The 18,556-nt window shown below is 43.3% G+C and overlaps 1 protein-coding gene across 1 annotated transcript in view; it reads left to right on the forward strand.

Annotated features, from left to right (window-relative positions):
• The window catches only part of si:ch73-366l1.5 (FILIA-N KH-like domain-containing protein), a 39,928-nt gene extending 25,408 nt beyond the window's left edge, over positions 1-14,520 (forward strand). Inside the window, exon 4 of the mRNA XM_028819198.2 lies at positions 9,726-14,520. Within this exon, the coding sequence (XP_028675031.2) occupies positions 9,726-9,912 (187 nt within the window). The 3' untranslated portion in view covers positions 9,913-14,520. The remainder of the gene's footprint in view (positions 1-9,725) is intronic.
• The last annotated feature ends 4,036 nt before the right edge of the window (positions 14,521-18,556 follow it).

Genomic DNA, 18,556 nt, shown 5'->3' on the forward strand with positions numbered 1-18,556 from the left:
GGCTAAGGAGAAAACGGGCTGGACTGTTGCTCGGTGGTCCAAAGTCCTCTTTTCAGATGAAAGTCAGTTTGCATTTCATTTGGAAATCAACGTCCCAGAGTCTGGAGGAAGAGTGGAGAGGCACAGAATCCAGGTTGCTTGAGGGTCCGGTGTGAAGTTTCCATAGTCCGTGATGCTTTGGGGAGTCATGTCATCTGCTAGTGTTGGTCCACTGCCACTGTGTTTTATCAAGTCCAAAGTCCGCGCAGCTGTCTACCAGGACATTTTAGAGCACTTCATGCTTCCCTCTGCTGACCAGCTTTATGGAGATGCTGATTTCATTTTCCAGCAGGACTTGGCACCTGCCCACACTGCCAAAAGTACCAATACCTAGTTTAATGACCATGGTATCACTTTGCTTGATTGGCCAGCAAACACACCTGACCTAAACCCCATAGAGAATCTATCAAGAGGAAGATGAGACACCAGGCCAACCAATGCAGACGAGCTGAAGGCCGTGATCAAAGCATCCTGGTCTTCCATAACACCTCAGCAGTGCCACCGGCTGATCGCCTCCATGCCACCTCGCATTGGTGCAGTAATTCAGGCAAAAGAAGCCCTGACCAGGTATTGAGAGCGTACTTGGGCATACTTTTGAGTATATTGGGAGAAGGATGTTAAGGATAGAGCTGTCAGGTTGTAACGGCCGACCCCTTTTACCCAGCCGGCAGCTACACCTCCAAGACCAGTGGCCTGGATAATTAACAGAAATAATCTAACTATCAAGCCGTACTTCTTACCATTTGAACTTTTCCCCACAATCGACAGTGAAAAATATAAGTACACAAACAGGATGTAAAATTAAACAGATTATATGTATTAAATGAAATGAAATATAAAAATAGAAACATATAAATACTACAAATATCCCTCCACCCCAGCAATAACAAAACACCACCAAACATATATAAATATATACAACAAAAACCCTCCCTTGTCCCTGTAACAAATAAACACACAACACGAAAACGACAATGACTGATAAACTGAAAATGAATGAGTACGTGAGTCCGGTAATAAAGAAAATGTCCTGAAAGCGGATGACTGAATTAGTGATAGAGTTGTTTGATTCTCCCCGGAAAAAAAAATGGAACAGCCTCACCGTGAATCCTCGTGTATGTGGTGGATGATTAAGTCCTACCCCGGGGTATCTCGTGGTGAGGTCCTTGAAATAAATCCGGCAGATGGAAAACAAACTGGATGGATAAGCGCAATATGGAAAACAGGTACAGGTTGCTCGTGGTCGTAATGTTGAAACAAAATCTCCTTCTCTCCTCCCCCCTTCCTTCTCCTCCTGATGGCTTATATAGTCCTGTGACGGCTGGGATTGATTGATTGAAAACAGGTGTTTTCCAGGTTGGCGGCTGTGGTCTCCTTCCATCATCCGTCCCCCTTTTTTCGGGGACGGCATAAACTGATGCACAAACAGTAAACGGGACAATGAAACGAGACGCACTCAGAACTGACATTTAACACTATGTGGCCCCGCTACAAGGTAAGAGGAGAAGAGGTAGACCTTAGAGAAGGTTTGTGGATGTGGTGAGCGAAGACCAGCAGGTGATGGGTGTAATAGAACAAGATGCAGAGGACAGAAAGATAAGGAAGAAGATGATCCAGTTTAGCATCGCTAATTCAACTAACCTGCATGTCTTCAGACAGCAGGAGGAAGCTAGCACAAACACGGGGAGAACATACAAACTCCATGCAGGGAACACCCAGGACTTACCCTGGTGTCCTTACTGTAAGGCAGCAGTGTCGCCATTGGGCCACCTCATAACATAGCAGAGCATAGTCTAAAATAGCATAATATAATATTACATGGCATAATGTAGCATAGTATAACACAACATGGCATGAAGTGACGTGAAGCAGCACCATAACATAACGTTCTCAAACCTGTCTAATGTAATTCAGGGTTATGGAGGTGCCAGAGATTGAAAGTTTGGATTTAAGATTTGGTTCTAAATAAGATTAGTGACAGCACAAAATATCAATGAAAACAAAAATGAAGTCTTTCAACCCTGTTGTGTCTGTATTTTGTTTTTTTTTTTCTGCCCATGTATAGAGGAGACTTCTTTATATGCTGCCTCCGTTTCACTGCCCATCTCTCCTTCTTCGACTTCTCCACTTCCTCATCAGAAATCCTCCCAAATCTTAACTGATTCGACCCCTTGCAGGCAGCAGCCTCAAACCTCCCGCCTCCAAAATGTACTTTTGCACCTCCTGGTGGTCCCTGAGCACAGTGCACCCTTGCATGTTGGGCTCACTTTAAAGGTCAGACCCTGACATGGTATGGTTATGGTGCACTGGAGGAATAATGAATTCTTCCCTTAACAGTTCTCCCTGACGTCTTTTGTTCCTCTCTCAGTGGTACCCAAAGAGGATTCATTTTATGGGGACCCCTCGGTAGCCCCTCTGGCATGTAGGCGCGACGTTTCTGCTCTCATCCCTCTTTTTTTTTTTTTTTTTTTCTCTCTGACTTTTGTACTGAACTTTCACCTTAACCTCTTTGCCATGATGAATCAGGGTGTGATCCAGGCAGCGTCTTGAAACGTTACACAGCGTTGGTAAATACTAGCAAATATTTTTAGTTTAAAGTACATTGTTGGGCAACCACCCAAAAATGTGTACGGTGTCTTTATAGCCGTCACTTATGGAGTGTACAGAAGCCTTTTGAAGTTGGCAAATGACAGACATTTGGGAGGGAGAAACTTGTCCTGCAGCATTATGACACTATGTACATTTATTTAAGAATGAAATGTCCCTTATTGCTTCATCGGGCTGGTGTGACTACTGGGATGGCGGAGATCTTTATTATTGTCAATGGAAATGCAGTAACAACAACAAAGTAGTCAAGGGGAATTGTGCAACCCTCACAGAATGGGCTAACTACACCCCAGTGCTCTTTAGTGACATTTTGCCTTAACTGAAGATTCATTGTACGCCTTAATGCTTATTAAAGAGGGCCGTGACAGATCAACAGATGCTTGTCTCAATCAGTTTTTAATTTTATTTAGTGAACACCATCACAAGCTGCTTTAGAAAACATTCTTCCGTGTATCTTCTGATTCTGCTTTTCTGCCACACTGATGTAGCGTGTTGTCATTTTGTATTAGCACATGCTGATAAGAATTTAACTGGACTCTGTACGCGTGTACCCTGGCGCAGTGCAGACTTGTTCACTGGAGTGATGTATCGCACTTCACTATCTGGCAGTCTGTTGGGTGAATCTGGGTTTAACAGATGCCAGGAGAACTCTACCATCTGGACTGCGTGGTGCCTACTCTAAGAGCAATAACGGCAGAGTTTGGGCCCCTTGGTTCCCGTGAAGGCTACTATTAATGCTACAGCAGACAAAGACATTTGTGGGTTTCCAACTTTGTGGAAGGCCATTCTCTGTTCCAGCATGAGTGTGCCCCTGTGCACAAAGCCAGGTTTCCATTTACTTTCTTTGGGTGGCACCTTTATCCAAGGCGCATTTCCAAGGTTGCATTGCTTTTGGTTTTCCAATTGAAGCACAGGCAGGTCAAGTGACTTGCTCATGGCCACAGTGTGTCAGTAGCGGAATTTGAACCCACAGCCTCAGGGTTTGAAGTCCAAAGCCTTAACCACCACACACCACACTTGCACAAAGACATGGAGGAACGCAAGTGACCCTGACCTTAACCCTGTCGAACCCCTTTGGGATGAATTGGAATGTCAAGGTCTTCTCGTCCAACATCAGAACCTGACCTGGCAAATGCTCTTTCGGATAAATGGATAGATAGATAGATAGATAGATACTTTATTAATCCCAATGGGAAATTCACATTCTTCAGCAGCAGCATACTGATACAATAAATAATATTAAATTAAAGAATGATAATAATACAGGTGAAAAAAACAGACACATATTCCCACAGAGGCACTCCCAACATCTTGTGGAAAGTCTTTCCAGAAGAATGGAGGCGGTTGTAGCCACAGTGGGGAGGTCAACTCCATATAAATTTCCCATGGTTTTGGAATGAGAGAGGTATGACTGTCAGGTGTCCACAAACATTTGGCCAAAGGCCACCCTGCAAGCTCTATGCCGCAGGTCTGGCCCTGCTATATACATTTTTGTGGTGTTTGTTTAAGGTTTTTATAGATAGATAGATAGATAGATAGATAGATACTTTATTAATCCCAATGGGAAATTCACATTCTTCAGCAGCAGCATACTGATACAATAAATAATATTAAATTAAAGAATGATAATAATACAGGTGAAAAAAAACAGACAATAACTATGTATAATGTTAAATATTAACGTTTACCCCCCCTGGTGGAATTAAAGAGTCGCATAGTTTGGGGGAGGAACGATCTCCTCAATCTGTCTGTGGAGCAGGACAGTGACAGCAGTCTGTCGCTGAAGCTGCTCTTCTGTCTGGAGATGTACATGTAGAGTGTAAAGTGAGATGTTTGTTTTTGTGTTTTGAATTTAATTTAAAGAGGCTTTCCCATGGACCAATGAAAGTATGCATTTAGTACAGCTTTATAATGAGTGTGGCATCTAGTGTAATTGTGAGTGTGCATGTGGACACTAGAGGGCACACTTTTAAATAGATGCTGTAATTTATAGCTGTTGGCCTTTTGCAACCACTGGGTGGCACTGTTTCCCAAGAAGTAGCTTTGAAGTGTCCCTCATATATACCACTAGCTGAAGTACCCAGCGCTGTCCGGGAGGAAAATAAAGTGTTGTTTTTTATTGTTTGAGAAAAACCTAATAATAATAAAAAAATACAACTTTAAAAATAAATTAACAAACAATAAAGACTAATTAATGTGCTTGTCTTGCGGTCTTGTATGTATGTTATCATCCAGCTGACGCTCGGAACCGGCCAACTCTATTTAACTTGAGCACCACCGTGCAACTGTTGCTTTTCAAACATAAAGAACTTTATTGTTTGTTAATTTATTTTTATTTTTAAAGACTCACTAATGTGCTTGTTTTGTGGTCTTGTATGAATGTTATCATCCAGTTGACACTCGGAACCGGCCAACTCTATTTAATTTGAAAAGCAACAGGTGCGCGGTGGTGCTTAAACATAAAGAATGATGGCAGTCACCTGCTATATAGGCCTACTAACTGTGTAAGCCACGCACGGGATCCTAGAAAGTATTGAAATCGTCAGAACTACTCTGGGCATCTCTCTGCTATGAGGATTCGTGTTGCCGACCTGCTCGCATCGTTTGTGCATTAGCAGCTAAGCGACTGTCTTTCTTAGGAGGTTTCCCTTTGCCAGTGTGCTGGCATCGCTTGCGTATCCTCGGAGCTGGAGCCCTCACCCCGACTCTACGTCTCAATTCCGGGCCAGACAGACACACACACTTGCACGCGTAGAACTCTGTTTAATTTCAAAAGCAACAGGCGGACGTGGTGGCGCTCAAACATAAAGAATTCTGGCAGTCACCTCCAGTTCGCCATGTGGTGGTCGTTCTGCGTGTCAACTGAATGATAACATGCATACAAGACCGCAAGATCACCCCCCCACCCTACCCAGAAGGGGGTGGGTTAGGGCTGATTTCACCCTGCAGTATATTTAGTCGATCATTGAGAAGCACGTGTGCCAAGTTTCATGAAAATCGCTCCAGCCGTTCGGACATGATGCTGGAACATACGCACATTGGCTTTTATATATAGATTAGCAACATAAAAGTAATATTTGACCGCTGTAATATAGGCGCTATATAGCGCCTGACCCGGCACAGACTTACTCAGAAGCATGTATAAAACAAACAATTTCTTTATTTTTCTTCAACTGGAGGGCACGTCTTCCCCGTAATCCCTCCAACCACAACACAGTTCCACAAGCACTTAATATATCACACACAATACTTCTCTCCACCTTGGCACCACCACTCCTCCCAGGCAACCTCGTCCTCTTCCTCCCGATTCTGGCTCCTGCGTGGTGGATGCTGGCCCTTTTTATAGCCCATCCAGAAGTACTCCAGGTGCTTGATCACCTGCGGCTAATTGTACCTCCGGGTGGGGCTGCAGAGATGTCCAGGTGGGTTCCTGGCTCCATGCAGCACCCCCTGGCGGCCACCCCAGCTCCCCACAGGGTTGTGGAGAACTCCATCTCCCAGGAAACCCTGCGGGAAACTGAGGCACCATCGTCAGCCCGGGAAGCTGCCACCAAGCGTCCCGGGGGAGGTAGTGAGATGTCCATAGCTGCTCCCCCGGAACATATACAGAAGGGGCGTCCCGGCCGGGCCTGTCACACAGCCATTCAAGTTTCATAGCCCCACAGGTTGAAGTGAGTACTTTTTGAGATAAATGGGCTCATGGGGATCACCATCAATATGAAAATATTTTATAATGCAAACATGTTTGCTGTTAAGCTCAGTCTTGCTTGTTACTTCAGCAAATGATGGGAGGTCAGTAATGGAGAAGGTCAGCACACCTTGCCAGTCTTAATTCTTTCAAAGCTCTAAGGCTCATACTGATGTTTGAGGGGTTTGTTTTCCATTGCATGACATGTTTGGCAGATGAGTGAGGGCTAGGTATGACTCCAGCTATGTCGAGCACAACTATGTTAATTACTGCCTCCAAACTGTTTTTGTGGTAATTTCATATGAGCCCTGTGGCAAATGAAGCCATTTTCTTCTAGTGAAAAAGTGCTCTTCACATTTTTTTTTTGTTATTTATTGTTGCCATCAGCCTTCCCACATACACTTCAGAACAAGTCATCCACGTTGTCATCAGCAAACATCATAGTAACACAAACATTGCCTTCTAGTTGTCCAACCTAACTTTCAGAACTACACACCTGAGACCTTGTAACACTAATGAGTCACATGACACTGGGGAGGAAAAATGGCTAATTGGGCAGAATTTGGACATTTTTCACTTAGGGGTGTACTCACTTTTGTTGCCAGCGGTTTAGACATTAATGGCTGTGTGTTGTTATTTTGAGGAGACCGCAAATTTACACTGTGATACAAGCTGTACACGGACTACTTTACATCGTATCAAAGTGTCACATCTTCAGTGTTGTCCCATGAAAAGATATAAAATATTTACAAAAATGTGAGGGATGTACTCACTTTGAGATACTGTGTATGTCAGAGAGCCCGTTGACTTTCTGCAGTTGAGCTGGCTTTGTGATTTAGGAACGTTCAAGTTGGATGGGTCCAGTGTCCTGGTTTGGTCATTCTTTGTGTGAAGTTTTGCATGGTCTCCCCTTTGTCTGTTTGGGCTTTCATTCTGGTACTGTGGTTTTCCTAACGCATACCTAAAAACCCATTTACGGTTAATCCGACAAGTCTGTGCGCATACGTCTCTGTTGTTAGTCATTAGCACTAAAACATAAGTAACATGATAGTTAGAATCGGATACTAACCCTCACCTATTCTGTTTCTCTTCTCGGCACTCAAATGTGGCACATGGTGCCACGGCCCACCTGTGAAGTTGTTTTGCCTGCCTAAGGTAAAGTCATCCCTGATGGAGGATCACAGGAATCGTGGGAAGGAGGGGTCCTTTTATCGGATTGGCTGGCCCAGCGCTGTTTCAGCCGTGGAATGGCCAAATGGGGGAGGCAGCTTGATGGATGAGGTCTCCAGGACTCTAATTATATCCAAATCTTCTTATGTGATATCATCTACTGTTAAATCCTGCTCCGTACTTCTAAAAGTTTTATTTTTATACTGTATTGAGGATTTGTTCTGTTCTGTGTATTGTATTGACCCCCTTCTTTTTGACACCCACTGCACGCCCAACTGGTATCCTTCAATAAGGCCGTGCACAAAAGGGCGACCTCAATTGGGCGCAGCGAATAAAGGCAAACGTAACAAAATTATTATAGAAAATTTATTAGATAAAGGCAATGATTGAACGTATAAAAAGGCTAAAGCAAGAATATTAAAACATCCAATTAATTAATGCATGAACTTCTAACGAATTATTTCTAAAGCTCTCTATATTTCGTTGTTTTCTACTCTTATTCATTGTTGTGTTACACTTGAAGCTGTAGATTATGTGCAATGCCATGTAGATATTTTATTATTTATTATCTACTATTATTATCTATCTATTATTATCTAAAATATCTACGAACGCCTTTATTCGCCGTGCCCAATTGAGGTCGGCCTTTTTGTGCGCACCCTTATTGAATAGAACCCGCCCAACCTACCTGGAAAGGGGTCTCTCATTGAACTGCCTTTCCCAAGATTTCTCCCATTTTTCCCCACAAGGTTTTTTTGGGAGTTTTTTCTTGTCTTCTTAGAGAGTCAAGGCTGGGGGGCTGTCAAGAGGCAGGGCCCATTAAAGCCCATTGCGGCACTTCTTGTGTGATTTTGCACTATACAAAAATAAATTGTATTGTATACGTGAGTGAGTCCTGTGTTGGAAATGGTGTCAAGTCCAGAGCTGCATTGTACCCAAGGCTCAGGTTTGTTATGTTGTGTTACAGAATGAAGCCCATTTAGCCTGAGCATCGTTCCTCATCCATGTCTAATATAAGTAGACATACAAATGTGACTTTCTGGGTATGGCACGGTGATTTAGTAATTATATGAGGAGCAGCAGCGTCCCCATGGGGATTAGTGACCGCACAGAGACTGGGGAGTTTGACAGCAACTCGGCCCAGCAAATTCAAAATTACCTTGTGTCATCGACATTTCTGGCCATCCATCAGTTAGCCCACATGAAACACCATGGCTCCCAGTGGCTGGCAGTTCAGATTTTATTGGGTTATCCGGAGTAGAGCCTGCCGTGCATTTTTTGGAAATTTCAAAAAGGACTCGCAATTGAGGCTACTTTAATGTTTCAGATTTACCCGCGGAGAGGTCATTTCAACTCCACCGCTTCCTCTTTTTGTTGCCGCACCTTTGTGCTGGTGCTGACCTCTTTATGTTTGGGTGACTGTCTCCGTGTTTATCGATCCAGGGGTCTCGAGAAATTGTTGACGTGCTACTTTACATAGTGAGAGTCTGAAGCTGCTGCTGCCATGCGTCGTGAAGTAAGGGGTGTGGCACACCTCTGTCCCCTGTCTGGGACCCCAATGTCTTTCACTTGTGTGTCTCGCTCCTTTCTCAAGTGTCGTGAATGAGCCTGTTTATGGGTTTCGCAACTTAAGTGCAAGTTTTTTCCGTGTTTGAACTTTTGAAATTGTGCTCTCCCACAGGTTTTAATGAGAGATTGTTTTGAAAAGGAATGAGAGGAACAGTATGTTTCATTTGTGGTCTCGTCACAAAGCCCTGTTCTGCTTAGAAAACAACAGAAACAAAACTAAAGATCGTCTTTGTACGACAGAACTTAAGTCAATTCTGAAGTGCGGGATTCGTCATTAGCTACTGATCCAATAGTGAGCACCGACTCCCGCGGTTTGGTTTTGTCGTATCGTGTCACGCATGCGTGTCACCTTCCCCGGCTACTCAAAGGTAAGCACTACTTTGCAGGAACACCAGACGGCTCGATTGCTGACCACCTTGTCTCCTTTTCCACCCTTAGCTCAGAGAAGCCACCCATTGAATGCAACTAATCCCGTCCCCTCCAGTCCAGGAGCTATGAAAGTGGGTGCCTGGAACACATAGTGCAAGTGAGCTTCATGGAGGCGCAGGGTGCCAGTCAGCCAATTAACTGTGGTGCCAGTTAGGGATAGTGATTGATGCCCATGTTGGTAATCTGACAGCCCCTTTTGTTACTCTTTTGTTGTTTTTTTAAGAGTGCAACGGGAGCAGCTTGCTGCCATCTTCCAACTGCTGCAGGCGAAGAGAGAGACATTTGGGGAAATGTCACCAGGAGACATGGAGGAACAACTGAAATTGTACTCCAAAGAGATGCTTGGTGAAGCCACGGATGGAAGCGCCAATGAACAGCTTGGACTCCACATGCCATTGATGGACTTGTAGGACCTTCATCCAAAAAAAGGAGCGTCAACTGTGTTAGTGAGAATAGTGGATTGCTTTATTCTTATGAAAACAGGTACCCATTGCCACTCTTGGTGACTTGTTGCCCAGATATTTCTAACTCTTTTTAGACCTTTTCCTTTGAGTGAAGGCAGCAGAGTGACTCTAAGTCTTGTAAGCATGCTGGGCTGTGCCTAGAAGACCTGACGTTGAGAAGCAGTTGGGTGTCGCATTGCTAAATCCTCACTACCATCTTAATGGACTTTGCAACCACTGAAGACCATAGCACTGGCTACCTCAATTTAGGGTTTTCTCTTGTCTTTCTGTGCAGGTGGACCTTTATTATATGTAAAGAAGACTTGAACACGTGTCCCGTGGGGCTAATTGAATGTAAGTGACTCCTTAGGCCTTGCCTGGCTGCACACACCCTCAGGTTTGACTGCTTAAGGCTACTGCTTCAATCAGACGGGCCTGTAATCAGGCCTTTAGGGATGTGCGGTAAGCAACATATCATATTGGCAGTACACCTTTTGGGGAAAATTTACCGATGTACAATATAGTGCCCATAAAAATTATTCACCACCTTGGGAGTTTTTCCATTTTATTTTTATACAGCATTGAATCCAGGTGGATTTAATTTAATTTTTTTTGACACTGATGAACAGGTATGTCAAAGTGAAAACAGATCTCTGCAAAGTGGTCTAAATTAAGAGTACAAAACACAAAATGGTTGATCACGTAAGTCTTCACCCCCCTCAAGTCAGTGTGTAGTAGATGACAGCCATGAGTTTGTGTGCTCCCATGAAGAACCCGGACAAAGGTTGCTGTCTGTACAGTCCTTCAAATCGGAACCACTGTAGCTTGTTACTTCCTCCGAGTTCTCTTGGTGGCCTCCATCATTGGTTGTCTTCAGTTTTTGTGGATGGCCCGCTCAAGACAGATTTCCAGCTCTGCCATACTCTTTTCATTTCTTAATGACCGATTTATCTGGATTTTCATTGACTTGGAATTTTTTTTCACTGCCATCTCCTGACTTGTGCTTTTCACGGATTTGCTTGGCCTGTTCTTTTTATCTTTACTGTGTAATTTAGCCCACCATACAGACTCCCACAAGTCAGCCTTTTAGTCCATCTAGATGACCATCAATTGAAATCCTAGACAGGTGACCTCCATTGAACTAATTTTGTGACTTCTAAAACCAGTTGGTGGCACCAGTGATGATTTAGGGGTGTCATATTAAAGGGGGTGAATACGTATGTTTTTTTGTTTTATATTTGTAATTAATTTAGACCACTTCCACAGAGATCTGTGTTCCCTTTGACATTAAAGAGTCTTTTTCTATTGCCCAGTGTCAGAAACGTCAAATGAAATCCACCAGGATACATCAGTGTGTTTACATGTACAGTGGTATCTCGGAATAAGTCCAACTTGGTATACGTCCTGTTTGGACGCGAAAAATTTTGCTTGGTATATGACCTTTGTTTGGAATATGACTCGCGTGCTAGAACTCTGTGTGCTACCCTTGTTTACCTCTCTCAAGACAAAGCCACGAGTGCCCACAAGCGTCAGTGCGCCAGTTGCTAGCATTCAGTGATAACTCTCTGTGAATTTTCACGTGATTTTGTGTTTGCGTATCCGGGACTTGGCTGCTGCATACCGTATGCCGAGAACGACGGTATCTACGATTGTGAAAAAGACGTTATTAAATCGGCTAACGCTGTGAAGGGGGCGAAATCGATTACCAAACAAATATCAGGGACATTACAGCATGTTGAAAAATTTTCTTTTGATCTGCATAACAAACAGTGCGCTGGCGATAGCGTATCGGAGGCAATGGTTTCCTTCCAAACAATAACATCTCCTACTCCTCCTCGCTTCTCAGCACCATCCTAGTAGGCACTTGACTCTTCTCAGCAAGGTAAAGTGAGGTTATATTTTCATTTATTTCATCTAATTATTTTTGTATTTATGTATTTTAGTATTAAGCAGTGTTTAAATTATTTTATACAACCCCATCAATGTATAATATGACAATAACAATAGGATTTTTGTTCATGGGAACGGATTAATCATGTTCCCTTTATTTCTTATGGGAAAAATTTGTTTGGTATAAGTCCAAGGATCTGGAACGAATTAAGGACGTATACTGAGGTACCACTGTACTTTAACAACTTGGTTATTCACAGAATCACAGTTTCTAAAATGCTATGTAAACCCTTAACCTGGTTTCTCCAACCACAATAACAGATGTAGACTCCTCCACGAATAACCCGGATATTTGGCCATTTAAACCCTTAAATGATACACTTAAGGACTTTGTAGTCTGCACATGTCTGCTGTGCTCTGTTCACCTGTTTAACTTCATTCTCTTTCTCAGCAACCACAGGTAGAAGCATTTACAACATACATTTCCTGATGTAAACGCTTGGGTATTCGAATTAGTCCTTCTCCTGGTTCAATCAATTTGTCTGAGTATTTCAGAAATTGGTAAATTGATGAGATGAATGTACAGAGCTAAACTCGGCAGCACGGTCTCTAGAGTGGTAGGGTAACACATTAAAAGTAAAGTGTCTTGCATAGTCTGATCACTTTTTAAAGTAACATGTAACCTAATGCATATCTTATTGAAGTCAAAATTCATGCGTTATTATTATCCTGGTAGCACTGGGTGTAAGTCAAGAAGCACATGTACCAATTTGCTGCTCCTTTCTAGGGACTCACTCGCACAGCCAAGCAGAAAAGAGTGTGCTGCATGCAATCCGGTAATCAATTTCTATGAATGAAGAGTCCGTCTGGTTTTCATCCAGCTATTTGCTTTAGATGTGTTGAAATGGTGTGAATCAGGTGATGCAGCAGCCAGTGTTCCTATCGTGAATCATCAGCATCCCAGATCGAGGATCTAAAAAGGGTTGCGTCGTTCTTTGCTTTAGAGCGCATGAAGGGCTAAACATGATTATAAAACACTAGCTGTGTAAGCCTGTGCTGTAAAAAGCCTGGGGTCCTAGAAACTATTGAAATCGTCAGGGAAAAAAAATCGAAATGTACAGATGTCGGGTAATTGAAAGGAGCTACTCTGGACAACTCTCTCCTAGGAGGTTTCGTTTTGCCGACATGCTCGCCTTGCTCGTCTATTAGCGGCTAAGCGAGATTCTGTTTCCTCGGAGGTGGAGCCCTTACCCTGACTCCACCTCTCACTTCTGGGCCGGACAGACAGACAGACACACTTCCATTTGTAGACGTTTATATATGAGACAAGAAAATAACCAGCTTCATGCTCGTGGTGGCCAACGATGAAGTCTATGGTCGGGTTTACACTTGACTCTCAGAACGCTTATGTGCACGCATCATGGCTGCCACATGTTCCTTGTGCTCATTTGAAAAATTCCTCGGAGCACATTGTCAGAAATTAACACCACGCAATGCACGAGTTGTAGCAAGAGCAAAAATCTGGGGGGCGGTGTGGTGTGTTCAAGTTGTTACGTGACATCTGCATCGTTATTTACTATCGACATCTACATGGTGACAGACGTGCCTGTCAGAACAGCTAGTTTCAAATTGCCAGCTCTTTGAAAGTGGATGTGGAAATGTGCAAGTCAAAATGGAAACGATTCGAGACAGATGCGTCTATGCAAAGCGGAAATTGCCAGAGAAAAGTGCGGATTCGGCCGTTGCGTGATGATGCAGTGTGATGGCAAGCCACGTTGCAGCTCCAGCAGGATCAATATGCGTGCTTCTATGTTTGATGAATGGTTTGATGCTGTGAAGCAAATTGTTGCACATAAATGCTGACATGAAAGTGTTCGTGGTACTTTTCTTCATTCATTTGTCGCATAGGCAATACAAACGTTGCATGTTCTCCATCGTAATGACGCGATACATTTAAAGGTCTCGCATACTATCTTCTGTGTGGCTGTTGCCATCTTTTTTTGCACGTTTTTCCCCTCAACTTACAACACAGTGAAACCAGACGTCGTTTTCTCACTGTGATGATGTCTCACACTGCCTTCTGGTGGAATCCTCCAGATTTACATAAAGTATGTGCACAAGTATAGTCCGTACAATGCTTGTGTAGCAGCAGCGCCCTCAAGTCTTGTGGCTTTAAGCATATCCCGAACCCAACTCTTTTATGATAAAGGAGAACTCCTGATGCAAACTCCTCCATGTAAACCGAGGTCTTTAAGAAGCTGGGTTACTTGCCTTATCCCGGTTTTCTGTGTGCATGTAAACGCACTGAATGTTGTGTAACAACACGTGGAAACTTCCAAGGGCGTGAATATTTTTAATTGCCGTATGCCTTTGAGAAATATCACAATATGCAATATTTTTTTCTGAAAGAAACTGCGTGGCTTGTCAGAACAATTAAGAATTGATGATTTTGCACTTTCAGTGTTCTAGCTTGAAATAAGAAATTAATTGAATTGTAATTTAATTTAACCTCTGTTAGGAATTCTTCCATTTCTACCTTTTGTTTCTAAAAGCGCTATATAAATGTAATGAATTATTATTATTATTACTGTTTGTAAAGCCCTTTGAGCTTCACTTTTCAAACTCTTTGTAAAGCTCTTTTGAAAGACAATGTGCTATATAAATGCCTTCTGGCTGTTGTTATTAGCTATGGTATGGTCAATTAACTTGGACCTGCTTGGGATGTGAAGCAGCTTGAAAAACAAGTTGATCCGGTGAGGCAGAATTTGTGCGAAAAGTGAGAAGCACAAGGCTTGGCTGTTATTGCTGAGGTTCTTTGTCTTTTGAATGTTCATTTGGTTGTTTCCAAACTCTTCTGTACTTATTTAGACTTGCTTGTCATTTCATTTATCTCAAAGGTAGTTTTGAGGGTGGACTGTGAAAATCAGAACGAGCGAACAGCATCACCATATCTGTCCATCCCATTTTTTTTTTTCAGACCCGTTCCCCACCCCAACCCCATTTACAGGATCACGTGGATCTGGAACTGATCTCCAACGGCCAGGGCCACTAATCCATCGTAGAGCGCACTCGCACGCACGTACCCACCCACCCTCGCTCATACAGGGCCAAGAGATACGGGATGGTAAACTGGCCTAGATGGGTGAAAACCCACAAGGGGACATGGGATTGGGGGACTTGCAAACATCACAATTTTGGGTTGCCTTTGTTTATTACAGCCCCTTTCTAATATATATATATGGTTGAAATAGTTTACTGTCAAATAAATGCAAAGAGTACGCGTCACGTGTTTCAACCTAATTCTGGGCTATCTAAATAGATAGAGAGATAGAGATATATAGATATAGATATATAGAGATAGGTGGGTTGGCACCCTGCCCGGGATTGGTTCCTGCCTTGTGCCCTTTGTTGGCTGGGATTGGCTCCAGCAGACCCCCGTGACCCTGTGTTCGGATTCAGCGGGTTGGACAATGGATGGATGGATGGATATATAGAGATATAGATATATAGATATAGATAGAGATATCTCTATCTATCTATTAGGCCAATGACTGTTTATGTGTAAAATTTTGTGAAATTGTCAAAAATGTAGATGCCACACAGACTGGGATTCCTAAACTAACGTGTTACCCAAAAATCTACCATTAAAGAATCACCCAAAGTGGGTAAATGAAAGCCAAAGAATTAAATAACTCGTGTGAATAACAAAAATTGGGTTCTGAATTGCATCACCAAGCATCTAACTTCAAAGTGTGGTTAAGTGGCCACCTATGAACCTGCCATCTCCTAGCAGCGTGAACTAACTGGAGGGGTCCTGTAGTCCGCCGCACCGAGAACGTTTCTGAACGCTGCAAGTGGAGTGCTTCCTGGTGACGTCGGCTGATTTTTCTCTGTGTCAGCCCCCCCAAACCTTTTCTTCCCCGTATCGCCACTATACTCCATCCATCCTTGGAGTAAATCCCATAGTCGAATTGCTGTAGACTTGTACCATGAAGCAGTTTCTCCACTGTGTGGTGGCCTCCTGAGAACCTGTGAGATCCGGCTCGGAAGCGGTCACCTCACAGTGCAAGCTAATAAGAGAAACTCTATACAATACAATTTATTTTTGTATAGCCCAAAATCACACAAGTGGTTCCACAATTGGCTTTAACAGGCCCTGCCTCTTGACAGCCCCCCAGCCTTGACTCTCTAAGATGACAAGGAGAAACACCCAAAAAAAAAAAAAGCCTTGTAGGGGGAAAAAAATGGAAGAAACCTTGGGAAAGGCAGTTCAAAGAGTGGGTGTCAAAAACAAGGGGGTCAATACAATAAAATACACAGAACAGAACAAATACTCAATAAATCCATCCATCCATTTTCCAACCCGCTGAATCCGAATACAGGGTCACGGGGGTCTGCTGGAGCCAATCCCAGCCAACACAGGGCACAAGGCAGGAACCAATCCCGGGCAGTACAGTATAAAAATAAATTCTGCTCCATATTTGTACATTTTTTAACAGGAGATGGTATCACATAAAATGATTTGGATTGTTTAGAGTCCTGGAGACCTTGGCCATCAAACTGCCTCCCCCATTTGGCCATTCCACAGCTGAGAAAGCGCTGGGCCAGCCAATCCGATGATCTATCTGTCAGCCGTAAGCTTCCTGGTGATATCAGTTGATCTTTCTATGTCACCTTTTTCTGTGCAGAATCGCCAGTCCACAGTGTAAAACCCATCCTCATCGCCACGTGAATTGCCGTGGACTCGCATCACAAAGCATCTCCGTTTGAAGACTGGTGCTATGGTAGCTTCTGGTGGCCCCCTGCAAACCCGTGACATGCGGCTCAGAAGCAGTCTCCTCACAGCGTGAGCGAATAGATGGAACTCCATTTGTCAGCCATGCACAGACTGTTTATGAACTGTGTGAGTGGTGGGTGGGCTTCCTGGTGACGTCGGCTGATCTCTCTCTCCTGCTGTCAGCCCGCACCTTTTCTGCGCACAGTCGCAACTACAGCTTCTAATTTAAAAAATAGTCTCCTAGGTCGTCTCAACTCATTTTAACAAGAGCTATGAAACAACCGTCCTCCTTTCATTAGATGAGGTAAAGTTTGTTAATGCTGTCGGGATTCTCATTGCTATGTGATGCACTCAAGATCATACAATGCGGTGGGGATTGAACCAAAGACGACCTACCTTTATAGTGGAACTTCTTAAACTGAAGACTGCAATGGCCTTCCTAATTTGATAAATTAAATAGCAGTGAGTCCCATTACAATACAAGTAAATGTGTGGCAAGGAGACTCGTTCTGCCAACTTTTTGTCACTTAGAAGATTTAGTGTGACACAGAACATTCCTTCTGCTGTGATTCTTGGAAAAGTGCATGCTAACATTTTCCGGCTGCTGTGAGGGGAAGCCCTGACGTTGTCCTTTTTGTGTTGTCTTTCCTCTTCGCCCAGTGGCTAATTTCCGCTTCACTGCAGCTCACTTTTTAATTGCATAGTTGACAAGCTGGAGATTTGCATGAGGTTTCTGCACATTAGGCCCTCAGCCATGATGCATTGATGGCGGTGGAGGAGGCTGTCACACATTGCCATTGTTTGATTGTTTTTGCAAACCCGGATGTTTTCCTGGGTACTAAATACGTAAGGACGAAACTGCTGCTGGCATTGCTCAAATGACCTGAAGCGTCACAGATAGCAGAGCAGCCAGTTAATTTGTACAGTTAGCATGCACGCCATTCTCTGGAGTTATAGGAATACAGTATCTCACAAAAGTGAGAACACCCCTCACATTTTTGTAAATATTTTATTATATCTTTTCATGGGACAACACTGAAGATCTGACACTTTGATACAATGTAAAGTGACTCCGTGTATGACTTTATTTTTCTCTTTTTTTATCAGTATGCTGCTGCTGGAGTATGTGAATTTCCCCTTGGGATTAATAGTTTATCTAATCCTGCCTACTATACTAAAATTGAAATCTATCTATCTATCTATCTATCTATCTATCTATCTATCTATCTATCTATCTATCTATCTATCTATCTATCTATCTATCTATCTATCTATCTATCTATCTATCTATCTATCTATCTATCTATCTAGTCCGTGAACAGCTTGTATAACAGTGTAAGTTTGCTGTCCCCTCAAAATAACTCAACACACAGCTATCCATATTACTAACCGAGAATGGTAAACCGGATGGACGCAGGGCCATCCGGCCATGGGCCGCAGCCGCAAAAGACGTACTGCGCAAGCGCCCCCACAAAACCCCCCTTCCAAGCAACGGAAACCGGATGCAGAGCAACGTAAAATAAGAAATGAGGCGCCCATAGCACACAGAAAAAAGGAGTCAGACGCGAAACGGAACACACACAAAGAAGAGAATTGAGACCCAAGACACACAAATGAGGCAACGCCCCCAGCACAAAAAAAAAAAAAAAGAGGTCAGACGCGAGCGCCACACAAACCCATTGGACACAAAATGGGACAGACTACGGACATAGCACACGAAACATACACAAAAAGCAGGATTCGGACCCACGACCACACTAACATAAATAAGAAATGAGACACAAAGTACCATTACTAAACGAACCGTCCGTATTAAATATACGTCATCTGAACACATTCAAATTATGCAGCAAAGATCGATCTCATTACACTGATGCACTATTAACCGTTCAACCACAGAAAAGGCTCCATATTAACAGTGAGTGCGATCCTCCTTATTACTTA

The sequence above is a fragment of the Erpetoichthys calabaricus genome, chromosome 14 (genome assembly GCF_900747795.2).
Source record: "Erpetoichthys calabaricus chromosome 14, fErpCal1.3, whole genome shotgun sequence".
In the NCBI taxonomy this organism is placed as follows: Eukaryota; Metazoa; Chordata; class Cladistia; order Polypteriformes; family Polypteridae; genus Erpetoichthys; species Erpetoichthys calabaricus.